The sequence below is a fragment of the Delphinapterus leucas genome, chromosome 8 (genome assembly GCF_059928025.1).
Source record: "Delphinapterus leucas isolate spDelLeu-1000000601 "Yukka" chromosome 8, BTC_Dleu_Yukka2, whole genome shotgun sequence".
Taxonomy (NCBI): Eukaryota; Metazoa; Chordata; class Mammalia; order Artiodactyla; family Monodontidae; genus Delphinapterus; species Delphinapterus leucas.
Window position 1 is genome coordinate 35,823,686 of NC_143136.1, and position 14,939 is coordinate 35,838,624.

At 41.1% G+C, this 14,939-nt stretch overlaps 1 protein-coding gene across 2 annotated transcripts in view; it reads left to right on the top strand.

The window, feature by feature from the left end:
- Positions 1-14,939, top strand: part of FTCDNL1 (formiminotransferase cyclodeaminase N-terminal like) — a 75,725-nt gene that overhangs the window by 43,200 nt on the left and 17,586 nt on the right. The window contains exon 6 of one of the 2 annotated variants that reach the window (XM_022567340.2): positions 3,385-14,939. This exon is cut by the window's right edge and continues 17,586 nt beyond it. In XM_022567340.2, the coding sequence (XP_022423048.1) occupies positions 3,385-3,821 (437 nt within the window). In that variant the 3' untranslated portion in view covers positions 3,822-14,939. The other variant, XM_089916538.1, reaches the window with a different exon arrangement.

A 14,939-nucleotide genomic window follows, 5' to 3' on the forward strand; every position in this document is an offset into this window, starting at 1 on the left:
CTTGCTTCAGGGCGTTGTGACAGTTGCGTTGGAATAAAATTGGAATTTCAGCTTTGCAGTGAGGAGATTCATGCTGCCGCCAGAGCAGCCGAGTGCCAATCTGCGGGAGGCAGGAGCGGGGCGAGACCGCAAACTGAGAAACAAACTTTCACATCAGGTTTCTAATTTTAGAGCAAAAAATGGAATTACTTTAATTATATGACATTTAACTAGAAATACGATTTTCTGGGATTAATTACCTCCCTTATTTAAAGAATCTTTACTAAGTTTAAACTAGCATAAAAAAATCAAATTCAGCATTTCATGTAAGGTCAGTGGGACTGCTGTATTTAAATGCAGAATTTGATTCATTAGAATTGGATCACCATATTGGTGTTGGACGTGGGAAGGATTAAATGGAGGAATTAGAAATGCGTGCATTTGGGCAGAAAGCAGTTTCTCTTCTTCTTTTCTTTTTTTTTTTGCAGTACTTGGGCCTCTCACTGTTGTGGCCTCTCCTGTTGCAGAGCACAGGCTCCGGAAGCGCAGGCTCAGCAGCTATGGCTCACGGGCCTAGCCGCTCCGCGGCATGTGGGATCTTCCGGGACTGGGGCACGAACCTGTGTCCCCTGCATCGGCAGGTGGACTCTCAACCACTGCACCACCAGGGAAGCCCTCTTCTTCTTTTCTTTTTCCCTTTCTTTCTCCCTTTCTTCCTTTCTTTCTTCCTTTCTTTCCTTCTAAGAAATGGGTCATGACCTCACAACCCCTCAGGAAGGGTACTACTACCTGATTAGGTCAGAAACTTCTCAGCTTCATTGACTGTAAAGTTTAATAGAAGTATTTAAGGGACTTCCCTGGAGGCGCAGTGGTTAAGAATCCACCTGCCAATGCAGGGGACACGGGTTTGATCCCTGGTCCGGGAAGATCCCACATGCCATGGAGCAACTAAGACCGTGCGCCACAACTACTGAGCCTGTGCTCTACAGCCCGCGAGCCACAACTATTGAGCCCGCGTGCCACAACTACTGAAGCCCGCGCACCGCAACGAAGAGTAGCCCCTGCTCAACACAACTAGAGACAGCCCATGCACAGCAACAAAGACCCAATGCAGCCAAATATAAATAAATAAATTTTAAAAAAGAATTTAAAATACACATAACAAGAGCATACACAAAAGAAATGATTATTCTGTGTTGTGATTACTCTTATTTTATTTAGAAGAGAATATAAAAGTTACTTCTAATGTTCAATTTTATTTTTCTAAGAAATAATTAGCTTTTGAAGGAATTTTTTAAGTAGAGATTTATTTTAATTAAGTAAATCAGTGTTGGGACAAGTGAATTCTTTATGGCACTCTTGTGCTCTGGACTTAACATCTAAGCTTATTCTACATCTAATAACTTATCTTAGGTAATGAGTTCATTTATTAGCAAGAACGATCAATTTTAGAAATTCTGTGACAAAAGGTACAGTTATTGGGCACATGGTGGTAACAGGTGCCTTGGAATCTGCTGGATGGGGGATTCAGAAAAAGTCCCATGTCTTTAGGGATGGAATGGTCCATGCCACCATACTGTGGGGAGGAAGAGCCCTGGGTCCATATGAACGAACTTGCCTTGGAAGTGACTAGCTCCCCCAAGCTGATAACTTACATATGAATATCTGAATGTTGACTGGGCATATCAAAGTTCTGGTATAGCAAAGCACAATAGGCCCAATAAGTATTTTGAATAGTATCAATACTTAGTATAACCCAATATATGTATACATACTTTTCAGCAAAATCTGAGTGTGATCTAGCTATTTGTTTGAATAATGATAAAGATGAGGCCACTTCTTGAGTCAGAATAGGGTATGTATATCAGATACGAGAAAAATGGGACTGTTTGTAACTTACCTTTTGAGGGGTAGAGGAGAGAGAAACCATGCTTGGATGCTTTCCATTAATGAATGACATTAGCATTGACAAGAAAAATTTCCAACTGTACTCTGTGAAATGTTAAAACTGATATAATTCTCAAAGATATTTAGAGTAAGTGATTGGTGTATGAGGTTGAGAGAGATATGTATTGACTGATAGGAAATTTAATTTTTATGAAATAAGCATTATGGAGAAATACTGTAATCTGATTCATTCCTGCAGAATTCCCAGTAGGAAGAGGCCCAGCCTCGGGAGTTGAAATGTTTCATTATGTACATGTATGGGAAAAAGATGAAATGTGGTTTCCGTGTGCTGATATTCTGTAAAGCGTCTATTAGTATGAGAGTACCCAGGCTAGGCAGCAAAGCCCCCAAACCACGACTGTCTAGGGGAAAGTGAATTCAGCAGGATCTCTCACTGGATACTGACACCATGAGCAATAAGTTTGAAAGTAGCAAGAAAAAGCATTGACAGTAAAATAAGGTTGGAATAGTAACTAAAGAATTGTCTTATGCTGAAGGTGAGGTCAGCCTTTTATCCCTCATCAATCCCTAGTCACTTTGCGTTTAGAAATGTAAAGTTCCCCCAAAATGAAGAAACTGCAAACCTAAGCTTTTTATACCAATGCTAATTTAACCAAGTTGTCCATCTTATAATGTAAACTATAATTAGAGCAGGGCTATTTATGTAACATGAGCTGCATCTTCCCCAAGGCAGGGAAAAGCAGGACAGTTGCCCCTGGGCTCTAGAGTAACCAGGCTCTGGAGTAGCAATGGCAGTCCCAGTCCCTTGGGAAGCTGGGGATGGAAGAAAGAGATGCCTCCAACTGGTTATACCAAGAAGGTATACATAGTGCCCCAAACCCTGCCCTGCCAAACCCACATGGTCATGAGACACAAGAGTCCCTTTGTCCTTCCCAATTCCAAGACTGTTTGTCACTTTTTAGTGACCTCCTTTCCTAGCCAAGACTGTTGCTGAGGTTCATTGGAATCCGATCTTAACCTAGCTCAGTGATGATGGGTCTGTGTTTGGGGTGGAAGGGATGGGTACAGAGTGTGATTTATTCCTGTCTCCCAGACCCGTAGTCCTGGCACTGAATTCCAGCCCCTGTGGAGATGGCCTTCGAAATGAATGGAAGGCCAAAGACATTTTGCTGCTGTTGATATTTAATTTTCAAATGTGCCTTTTGAAATATCTGTTGATACTTTAGAAAGTCTGGGCTTTTCTTAACCATTCTAGAAAAAACATCCAGATACATTTAGAGTAGATAAAAGTATCTGCTTATAGCTCAACTAACTCTGTTATTAAAAATATGTACGACCTTTAGACAATTCTGGAGTTGATAATGAGGAATATTTGTGTATTGTTTTAAAAGTAAAACCAAGTAAAGGAAACTCCTTGGATTAAAATTGGGTAAAGAATAGAATCTTCAAAATGAGGCTTTCACTTTGCTTGATTAACATGCTTTTCTAATGATTTAGGCATCGGCGCTAGCCCATATGTGATGAACTGCAATGTTACCATAGATTCTCAAGACTTGGCTCTGGGAAAAGAGATCGCTAGTGCCATTCGGGGCTCAAATGTGAATGGATTGAAGGGCGTCCAAACGATGGCTTTTCCTCACGAAGGGAAAATTGAGATAGCTTGCAATGTAGAGAGTTTTGAAGATCAAGAAGTTACAGAAACCTCAGAAGGCTCTCAATACATGGCTTACAGTGTCCTTGGGGACCATTTTTATTATGTATCTCCTCATTACATAGAAGCTCAAGTTAAAAAATTGGCAAGTGATCAGGGAATTGGCATTAAAGGAAGAGCATTAATTGGATTTACACCCCAAGAGTGCAAGAACTGTGCTGAATATGCTATTAAGGAAGGTATTGGGGAGTTCTGGAAGATACGCAGAGGCATTTTCATGTGATCCAATCTAAGCCTTCATTGAAATTGTAAAGAAAAAATATCAGCCATTACAAAGTTTTCTTTTGGCCAGTGAAGACGAGTGGAAGATCCAAGAGCTTGGTTCCAGCTGTGAATTGGAAAACTGGAAGCATTTTCTGTCCAGTGACAACAACAGGTGTTGATAGATTGTCCATAATCGCCTTATGATATTTCTAGTCATCATTAAAACTTCGTGAAATCCTCCTCTGTATCAAGTTCATGCACTTGCATGTACTAGAAGCCCTCCTGAATCAGCTGGGTAAAATGGCCATCGTTGCCAAATCGTCTTTAATTATCATGAACAAAACTAAAAGCGGACTCAATTTATTTGGTTTTCCTGACCTCTTTATTCCAGAGTCCTGTATTCAACTCTCATTTTTTAAGTAATCATTTTTTTAATGTGCACTTTTAAAAATCAAGTACTAAGTAACTAAAAAATGGGGAGAATTATAAAATAAAATTACTCTGTCGAAGCATGATTGTTCTTTCCTGCCTTGTTTGGGATGACCCACTGTTCATTCTGGAGCCAGATTTGTCTAATTTTTTTATGTTTATGTGGAGAAGTGGAATGATGGTGTTGGGCATGACTTCAAGGGATTGTATTTATCCTTTTTGGAATTTAAATGGGAAGTCTGCAGGTTTAGGGAATTTATTGCTCTTGAGCAAAGAGAAGGGTTTTGGTGGAAAAATGTTATTTGAAAGAAATCAAAATAGGTTGCCTCTCTGTGAACTAAAAGAAGCCACCACTTGCTGATTCTGGCAATTTTATGTAAATCCTTAGTGCTTATCATTCTTTGGTACAAGATGCTTTCTGTTCGTAAAGCACAAAGAAATGAATTTTTCCATAGGTTTTGTTTAGCAAGAAAGATTATGGTCTTGTCTAATAAGAGCACATAATGTGAGTTTATTTTAAGTAATTAAAAATAAAAAAGAGGTTGAACTCAGTCGTTTTATAGGATCCAGTAATCTATCCTAGTATATTTTTTTGACTTACATTTGACTCTTGACTGTGATTGCATTAATTGTGTTACAGAATTGTGCTTTTTTGGGGGTGTTTTCCTTTTGCTGTTTAATATAAATACAACAAAGATGGAGAAATGATGAACCAGGTGTGGTTTTCAGGCGTAAGGAAGTTTAGTTGCTGTGATGAAGAGAGCAAATGCTCTCCAGTTAGACCCAGTGAGTCTGGGAGAGCTGAGAAGTAGCCATGCCTCTGTTTTCTCTTGCTTTGGCAGAGGCCATGTGGCCTAGTAGGATAAGCGATGGACAGTGGATTCTGGCTTGGGTTCTGGTCCTTGCTCTTACCTTCCCCGTAGGCATAGTTTCATTGCCTATAAAACAGGGAAAAGAGTTCCCACTCAGATTGTGTTCTAGGGGATAAATGGAAGTACTTTGTAAGCTGTAATGTAAAAATGAAATATATTAACACTTTTTCCAGATCTCTTCTAGAACTTTGCTTCAGTTTTGGTCATCAATATTAAACACATGAGAGAGGGTAAAAGCCCAGGTTGTCACTGAGTCATTTGGGGTTGTAGTAGGAGTTGATTCATTTGCCACTTGCCTGGATTAACCTCTCCAGATTCGTATCACTGCATTCTAGACTGCCAGTTTTGAGCAAGGCCTATTTATAACCAAACATCTATTTAATGGGTGTACGGAGTTTCAGTTTTTGAAGATGAAAAAATAATTCTGGAGATGGATAGTGGTGATGGTTGTACAATAATATGAATACTTAATGCCACTGAACTACACACTTAAAAATGGTTAAAATGGTAAATTTTATGTATATTTTACCACAATTATTAAAAATTATATATTAATTTCATAAAAATTTAAAAAACACAAAAAACAAACATGTGAATAAGAAAATTTCACTAAGCCCACACTTTCTAAATAAAATTTTGTCAAATTTCTAATATCCGTTAAAGTGTACAAACATATAAAATCTGTTTTTCCCTTTTTAATCTATTATGATGGACTTGGGCACTACATGTGAGGCTTAGTTAATGGTTTAAAATGGAGTTGATTAAATTTGGCATTTGATCCAGCTGTCTTTTTTTTTGTTTTGTTTTGCTTTGTTTTGCGGTACGCGGGCCTCTCACTGTTGTGGCCTCTCCCGTTGCGGAGCACAGGCTCCGGACGCGCAGGCTCAGCGGCCATGGCTCCACGGGCCCAGCCGCTCCGCGGCATGTGGGATCTTCCCAGACCGGGGCACGAACCCGTGTCCCCTGCATCGGCAGGTGGACTCTCAACCACTGCGCCACCAGGGAAGCCCAGCTGTCTATTTAAGACAATAATTTACTATTTTTGTTATAAACAATTTTCAAAACCAGCGCAACCTCACTTCTTACCACTTGTTCATATTCTAATTTCGCTGTTTTTTTCTATTGTCTTTCTCTCTTCCCCTTCTCCCTTGCTCCACCATCGTTCTTTAGAAAATCTGAAACAGCTGTAAGTTGCTGAAGGTTTATCCTTTGGACGGATGTGGCATCATCAGCTCTATGTATGAGCTTGCAGAAGTAGCCAGGATGGATCTATAACAATAAGAAGGATTATCAAATTGGGTTGAGAAAAATCTGACCAAACTAACAAATACCCTGATTCATATTAACCTTTTCTCATATTACTCTCTTAGAAACAGACCAACACTTTGTGCAAATGTTTCTGCAGTATTTTTTCCATTGGACCTCAAAGTGGACATTGTATGGAATGTGGCCTCATAGCTTGTTTAACCTCCATCTCCTGCCAGATGACTTTGCCCATGACTTGTGCCAATTGTAAATGGGACAAAATCGATGTGGACAAATAGAGTTTACATTTTATTAACTCTTTAGTGTTTTTTACTCTACCCCACTTTAAATTCAAGTTTTAGTTTCTTAGAAGGGGGACAAGGAAAGCAAAAAGCTAGGCTGTGAGGTGATAAGGGCTTTTGTTGTTGGTGGGGAGGGGCTGTCATTTGCTTCCAACCTGAACTTGGGCTTGACTCCACAAGTTAAAATATCTTTAACATAAGGGGGAGGGCTAAGTAAAATATAACTGTAAAATAAAACAAAATGGGGGGTGATATTTTCATTCCTCAACATAATGAAAAGCCTTGCTCTGTAATTGGTTTGTACCGTCTTGGAAGTGGCGTCCATGGACCACAAAGGACCACTCTATGAGAGATCTGCAAGGAATTTATCATTCCCTCTGGCTGAGCCAAAGCAGGCTTGATATACAGTTTTGTTTAGTATAAATATTCTCATGTTACTGTTTACTCTGTGGGGATATGAGGATCTCACTGACAGGGTACGTGCTCCACTGCCTTGCTTTTAAAAGGCATTTTATTTGACTCTTTTGTTTGTACTTGCCCAGAAACTTCAGAGAATGGCCCAGGAACTTGTTTGATAAGCATCCAGACCACGCTCCCGGAGTATGTCGCACTTGGGGGTTCGAAAAGCTTATTGTTTTAAGCAGGCCCGCACATGGCTTCGAAGGAGCCCATTTTTCATAGGTAAGAACAGTTAGGCCGCTAACAGCAATCCCTTAGAGTGCTCCTCTAAGGTACAAGGAAAGGTGCTGGTGAAGCATGGCTCTGGTTGAACTCAGCCTGACGTTGGATTACTCTGTCACTTCTTTTGCCCAATATGCAGTATTTTGCGGCTAATTAGTTTGTTGTGAGTTAAGATGAGCGACAGAGACCTAAACATGGGATGAATTGCTCTTTCTAAATGTGTAGTGCGTGCATGGTCCAGCTTTTGTCTTTCAGCCCCACACCAACCCTCACCTATGCTGCTTTATGCCACCAGGACTCTGCTGTTAGGCTTTGCCTCTCTGGGGAGCTGGACAGGGAGGCTGCAGGGCTGAAGGAGGAGAGGGGCTTGCTGTTTCAAGTTCCTTCCCGTTTCGGGCAGCCCCACCGCAGCAGTGGCTCTTGACCTGACAGTGGCTCTTGGTTCCAGGCTCCAGCTTTTTTCTCCTGTCACTTTGAGAACCGGCCTCAATGTGCGCTCAGAAGCACTGGCAGTGGTTGAACTCCAGCTCTGTGAGGCCTCTCTAGGCTTCTAGACTCTGAGAACCCTGCCCCCTCCCTTTGATCCTCCAGCCTTGGGGCATAGTGCTTCCTGCAGTTATTTTTATCTCTGGGCACCACATTCTCTCCTAGCTCTTTTGGTTCTCCAACAACTGTTCACCAAATTTTCAACGTTATTTCTTTTGAAATACTTAGTGTGGTTTCTGTCTTCCTGACTAGATCCTGTCAGAAGTAAACCTATCAACAGACCAAATGGAAGGAAAGGAGAAAAAGGCAGAAAATATTCAGTGTGGATCTATAGTACCTAATGAAAACAGCTTGTTGATGATTACTTGCCTTTTCTTCTCGTTCGCATTGTATTCTCTGAATTTCATTGTTTTCTTATCATCACGTTCTGTGTTCCCTTTGACAATCTTGCTGTTCTTTCATCTAATAGGGAGTCTGAGTGTTGAATTGGGGTAAGGATTGGAAATATCATGGTAAATCATTGGATGGAGTTTTCCAGTGAATGTCTTTCACGTAGTAGCTTAGTCCACCATTAAAAATATAGACTAATATAATTTTAAAAATTAAAGTCGGGATTTCCCTCATGGTCAGTGGTTAAGAATCCACCTGCCAATGAAGGGGACATGGGTTCGAGCCCTGGTCCGGGGAGATCCAACATGCCACGGAGCAACTAAGCCTGTGCACCACATCTTCTGAGCCTGCACTCTAGAGCCCGTGAGCCACAACTACTGAGCCTGAGTGCCACAACTACTGAAGCCCACGCACCTAGAGCTGGTGCTCTGCAACAGACAAGCCACCACAATGAGAAGCCTGCGCACAGCAATGAAGAGTAGTCCCCACTTGCTGCAGCTAGAAAAAGCCTGCACGCAGCGACAGAGACCCAGCACAGCCAAAGATAAACAAATAAATTAATTCATTTAAAAAAAAAGAAAAGAAAATTAAAGTCTTTTCAATCTTTTTTTTTTTTTTTTTTTTTTTTTTGCGGTACGCAGGCTTCTCACTGTTGTGGCCTCTCCCGTTGCGGAGCACAGGCTCCGGACGCGCAGGCTCAGTGGCCATGGCTCATGGGCCCAGTCGCTCCGCAGCATGTGGGATCTTCCCGAACCAGGGCACGAACCCGTGTCCCCTGCATCGGCAGGCGGACTCTCAACCACTGCACCACCAGGGAAGCCCAGTCTTTTCAATCTTTTAATAGTTGTATGTCTTTCCTTTCATGCCACCTTCACCTGCCAGGTAGATGATGCTTTTTAGCTGGTGGTAGGCTCCTAGCTAAACATCTTTCCCAAGGCTTTTATGTACCATCCTATTAACTTTTTCTTAGGAAACCCCATCTGCAACCAGTTACTGTTTCCTAACTTCTTAGGTACCTCTGTCTTCATGAAGACCAACTGCTTTGGGAAAAGTAATCATTATGATTGATGTAGTCTAGCAATGACCAAGTGTTATAAAATTATATTGTTTCTAGTAAGTATAAAGAATTTTTGGTAATTGATAAGTATTATTCTGTCTACCCTACAATTGTGTTTAGTAGCTCACCTTCCTTTATGATATCCACTCCACTATTTCACAAGGATAAAAGCAAGATGAAAGAGCGAGATACAGAAGGATGTCTTCAGTGAACCCTTTTAGCATCATTAATCGTGGCTACCTTTCATTGAATTCCAACTAAGTGTCAAGTACTATTATGTGATTTTCACAACAACCCTTTGGAGTAGATGACTGTAAAGAAATAAAATTCCCCAAGTTCTTTTTAGCCCACTGGGTCAGTCAGGAGTTTCCTCCCACCATATCCCATATTCTGTAGATTTATACTGCTCTAACCCTAAACAGTGCCCTTGAACCCACATCCTCAGGACTTCAGGCCTCTCCTCCTAGGCCTGGTCAGCATTTGCCTCTAGTTTCTTGTGGTCTAGTGAGAAATTGTACATCCAGTTGGTTGAACATCCCCTTCCATGGCAGTTCCATAGGATGGCCCACCTCAGAATCCTGAAACTTCTTCCAGACCGTACTTCTGTACTCTTTTCTCATTTAAAATCTCTTCGAGATCTGTCTTTTACACAATTATCATATCCTGAGTTCTTGCCCATTTATTCCTTCCTGTACCTGGAAGATCCATCAGCGTCCAGTTTCATAGCTTCCTCCCCTGGACTGTCAGTGTCTCCTCTGCAGGACTGATTCAGTACTGCTAAGCACAGCCATGCCTCACCAAGTGAGGAAGTGGAGGATGAATCCCCACATCCCCAGATTTCCCCCAGATGAATTTCTGCAGATTGAGTCACAAAACTTGCCACAATTAATTGGTAGATTCCTGGAATCACTCTCACAGTCCTGAAAGAGCCACGATGTCTGTAGGACCCAGAATGGTCCCCATCACTGTTTAAGTCAGGGAAGGATGTTGCCACCAGATGGTGCCAAAACTGCAGCTAGCACCAGGGCACATCTGGATTGTGCAGTCAATACCCCAGAACTCCGGGCTGGCAGACCGCCTAGAGTCACTTGGGTTATTTGTTCTACTCTGAATTCACATCCCCACATTTCATGCAGTTATATTTTTTGGACTTGATTTGTTGAGTTGTGGCAGGGCTTTAATTGATCTCTTGTTTGGCTTGCTGGCTAGACTGTAAAGCCTCTGAGGATAAGGCTTCATTCACTAGTGTTTATTGAGCACCTACTGTATTTTAGCAGGGCAGATTTACCACAATGCTGAGGAAGCTTAAGCTGCGAGTGCCCTCACTTGTGTGAAGCCTGGGACGGGCCCTGGTAAGAAGCTCGTAGTGTTGTACGATTTTGCAAAACTTGCAAACATAAGATATTTTAGCCACAACTTGTTGAAACTGATGTATATTCCCAATTATACTTTATTAAACTTCTCCTCATGACAGGTGGTATTGGAGTGGCCAGGGTCGGCCTCGTGGACTTACAGCCTGTGCAGTAGCACGGGGTCCTGTGCTTGTTCAATGCTCTGCTGTCACTGAAATTCTGAATAATTTTCCATTTCCACTGAGCCCCACAAATTATGTAGCTGGTTCTGGGAGTGGCCATGGGCATTTTTGGACCCAGATAAAGGGAGGTTGAGTTGGGGATAATTAGGATTTAGTGCGATATATTTATGTGGTTCATAGTCACTTCCACGCGTAGTTAAGTTACTGCCAACTCTCCCAGTGGGGGAATGGCTTCCAGGAATACTCCTCTCTCCCACTGCGATGGCTTACCCAGTGTTGTGACACACAAAGCAGGACCAAAAGGTTGTCACAAATGAATATGTCTTCTGGTACCCAGTGCCAGAAATGCATAAGTTGTGGAGGAAAAACAAAAAACTGAGACTCAGAGAGGTTAAGTAACTTCCTTAAGGTCATACAGCTGCTAAGTTGCAAGACCAGGTTTCCATTTAGTCTGTCCTTTCTAAAGTTTGTGCTTTTTACCCATTGCTTTCTAATTTCTGGAGCAATGAGTCATTTCCTCAGAAACATCTTCTAAGACCACTGGGTTAGGTTATAGACTTCATAATGCCTGTCCTTTCTTTCAAAGCCCACATCACAACAATTTAATTACTAAAGTAAATGTCATCATTATGCTTCACCCTTCATGGAGGAAGCCGTCTGTTTCGTTTACAGCTTAGGGGCTCAGCATGTTATAGTCAGTGAATTAGATTCTTTAGGTCTACTAATTTTCAGAGGTACCTTTGAGCGGCTTCTTGCTTCAAACGCTTTCTTTCTCACCTTTCCTCCTCTCCCCACCCCGGGTGGAGGTGTTTGAGGGGGTCCTGGGAACCACAAAACGTTAGGCTCAGAGTTAACACTGGAGAGTGTTGGGATGGTGCAGTTGGTAATGGAGAGGCGTTATCATTTATTCATTCTCACCTTCATGTGGCTGCCTGATACCCATTCTAGGTACCAGGTACCCATTTCTAAGGGGGCGGGGGTGCTGGTCACATGTCATAAATGTATCTGTTTCATCGTTTTATATTTTCGTAAACTGAGGCATCTTAAAATGGGGGAACACCTGTATCCAATTTTCCCCAGAATATACAACTGAGTTCTCTTATACTCCTCATTTCAGATGAGGTTTTCTGATGACACCATCTGGGAAATGTCACTTTGATTAAAGTAAATATGCAGCATAGTTAACACTGGGAGCCTATGTGAATTTCCCTAAGTAGCCACATCTTACAGAAGCAGAAGGCAGCTGGCCCTTTGGGTTGGGAGAACTTAAGAGTGTTGCATTCCACGCTTTGGTGTCAGCCGAATGGCAGTGTGTGGCCAACTGAGCTCTGAAGGGTCTTGTATATTTTTCTTTTCTTACCATTGGGCATTTTTTTTTCTTTTTCAGTTTATTTTGTCACTAAGAAAAAAATATATAAAAATAAAAAACTGAGCTTTATGATTGCCAAGTTTTTCTTCCAAACTAAGAAAAGAAACCAGTTGTTGAAAAATATGATGAATGGCATCCTTTGTTTTATTTTCAGTTCAGCACATGAGGGCACTGCTGTTGGAATGAGGCCAGATTCCCCAGGCAGTAGGGAGCCTTGGGCTGAAAGGAGACCTAGTTATTTTGTGGGGAGGGGGTCAGGTTGGTGTGTCAGGATTTCCTCTCAGCTCTCGCAAACATCTCTTTGCTTTCTCACATGCCCACCCCTCCTATCTTTCAGTCATTCTTTGTGTTTTCAGCACTTTCTACTGACGAGGATATTGTCTGTTTTTAAGGAAACACCACTGGTACAATGTGGGTCTTTCAGCCTTTAAGATGTGGTTTTAGCAACTTCCACAGCTACTGACTTATTTGACTGTGGGGTCATGTATGGTTGAGGGCAGTAGTCAGTTTTTAATGTGTAAGCAAACCCTGCGATTGTTAGCATTATTCCTCCTTTATTGTTGTCTTGTTACCAAGTGGTTTGGGAGAGCCAAGGAGCAGAGTCTAAGTTCTTTGTCTGCAAGTCAACCCCAGAGTAGTCCCCTTCGGAACTTCCTCTGCCACCTGCCCACATGCTGGAATTAAGGGGAAGGGCTGGGTAGGAAGGACCACACTTTACTCTCAAGGCGGCAAGGGAAATGTCTCAGATGACTTCAAAGCATCCACATGTTCCTAAGAAATTAAATCTAAAATTGCTCTGTGGATTTGGGTAAACCATAACTCAGCAGAACCTGTAGCATTTCCCCAATTCAGAAGTCCCCTCTGGAAACTGTGTGTACCTTGGCTGGCATATTTAACTCATCTGTTATAAATTTTGTTTGCAAGGGTGTTTTCCTCCCTAGACTGTGAGCTCTTTGAGACTGTTTTATTCACGTTGGTAATACCGTGCCTGGCGTGAGAAAAACTTTGTTGAATGAATTAATGGACAAATAACTGAATTCAGAACACTGGAGGTGGGTCAGAACTAGTCAACTCTTTAGGCATAGATGGCTTAATCGTTCATCATCAGACTCGAGGTTTTGTTGCATGAAGTTGAGTTACACTGAGACATTGCATTTAAGGGAAGGAACCGTTTGGAACTTCCGGAGAACAAAGTTTGGCTCAGCTTATGTGTGAGGCTGGGGAAACAGGGTGGAGACACCAGAATTCTTCACGAAGACAGGCAATAAAGTGACTCCAGAATGCAAACACCTGACTCTAACTTCCCATGGAAAGATCAGCAGAGGGCAAAGTATTAGTCTGAGTGCCTCCCATCTCTTCGTATTGTCATTATTCTTAGATTCAGACCGTCTCTTAAATGCCCTGTAATCCACTTGTACACTCTTTAAGCAAAAATGATGCCAGGTTCTGTTCTGTGATTACCAGATTGGAGCTTTTCTCTCCCTGCTTCATTCAGTTAATTGAGCTGTGCTGGAAGGTTCAGTAATTTATTCGATGGAGTCTTTCTGTGCAAACAACCGCAGGCTGAGGGAAGGAGACTTAGCTAAATCTCTCAAACACTTGAAGTGCAGAATTCATGTTTTGGAAAACACCAGGGAGTCAGTGTCCTCAAATGTCATCAATAAAAGACAGTCTCCGTCATCAGCGCTTCATTCTCAACTGAGCTCAGAGCTGCCTTCTCTTATTGCTTTTTACATGTTTGCAGTATCTCATTCTTTCCTTAATTCTGGATTTTCACACCATATGGCCACATCTTTAAGTCATTTTTCAGCTGTTCTATTAAATAGTAAAATGAGATACAGAACAGATTTCTTTGATTTTAAAATAGCATTTTGAGTTTGTGACTTTTTTGTAAATAAAAAAAGAAGTAAAGCCCTCAAAAGCATGAAATTTCAGGTATTCCTACCCAGACAGTGGAAGATGTAGCTTTTTACTTACTTAGACTAAATATATGTTTATCTTGTGGAATTTCAACTGCAGTATAAATTGATTCATTCATCCTGCATATTGAAATTCATTTCTACTTAAATAAGATTTAGCCTCCACTGTTGCTAATGAACATAGATTGAAAATGAAATTGAAAGTATATCTTTTATAACTATTCAATATCATATTTCTCATTAGAAATGATTACTATAGCTTATGAGCAAACATACTACCTATCAATAATGCTCTATTGCTATAATTGTAATTGTGATTCTAATATTTAATAAAATAAAATGTAGGATTTGTTTATATTTTACTTTTTTTTCTGGAATATTTAGTGTCAGTTTCATGAGAAGCTGCAAAGGAGAGAGTATTACTGCTCACATTTGGATCTCACCAGTGTAGAGTTGATCCAGGTGGCTTAAAGCATTGAGTCCTACAATTTAATACAGTTTACTTTTTAGAAGATTAGACATTTAAAAGGCTATTAAATATTTACTGCTTGTTTTCTGAGCCAGAAGGGGCATTTTGGGGTAAATGGTTTGGTTTTCTTTTGTTTTTTTAAAGAATAGCACTTAAAAAAAGAAAATCACTACATGAACAAATTTTGTAATATGAGTAAATTTGCCATCGATCCAGACTTTAGCAGCAGGGACTGTGTCAATCACAATTAATCAGCATATGAGTATGTGATCTGAAATCTTCAATTACCCATTAAAATCTGGACATCGACTTGAAGAAGTGACTGACCTAGAGCTGATTGCTTAAAGTTAAAACCAAGTGCACTCAACATCCAGAAGGTCAGTA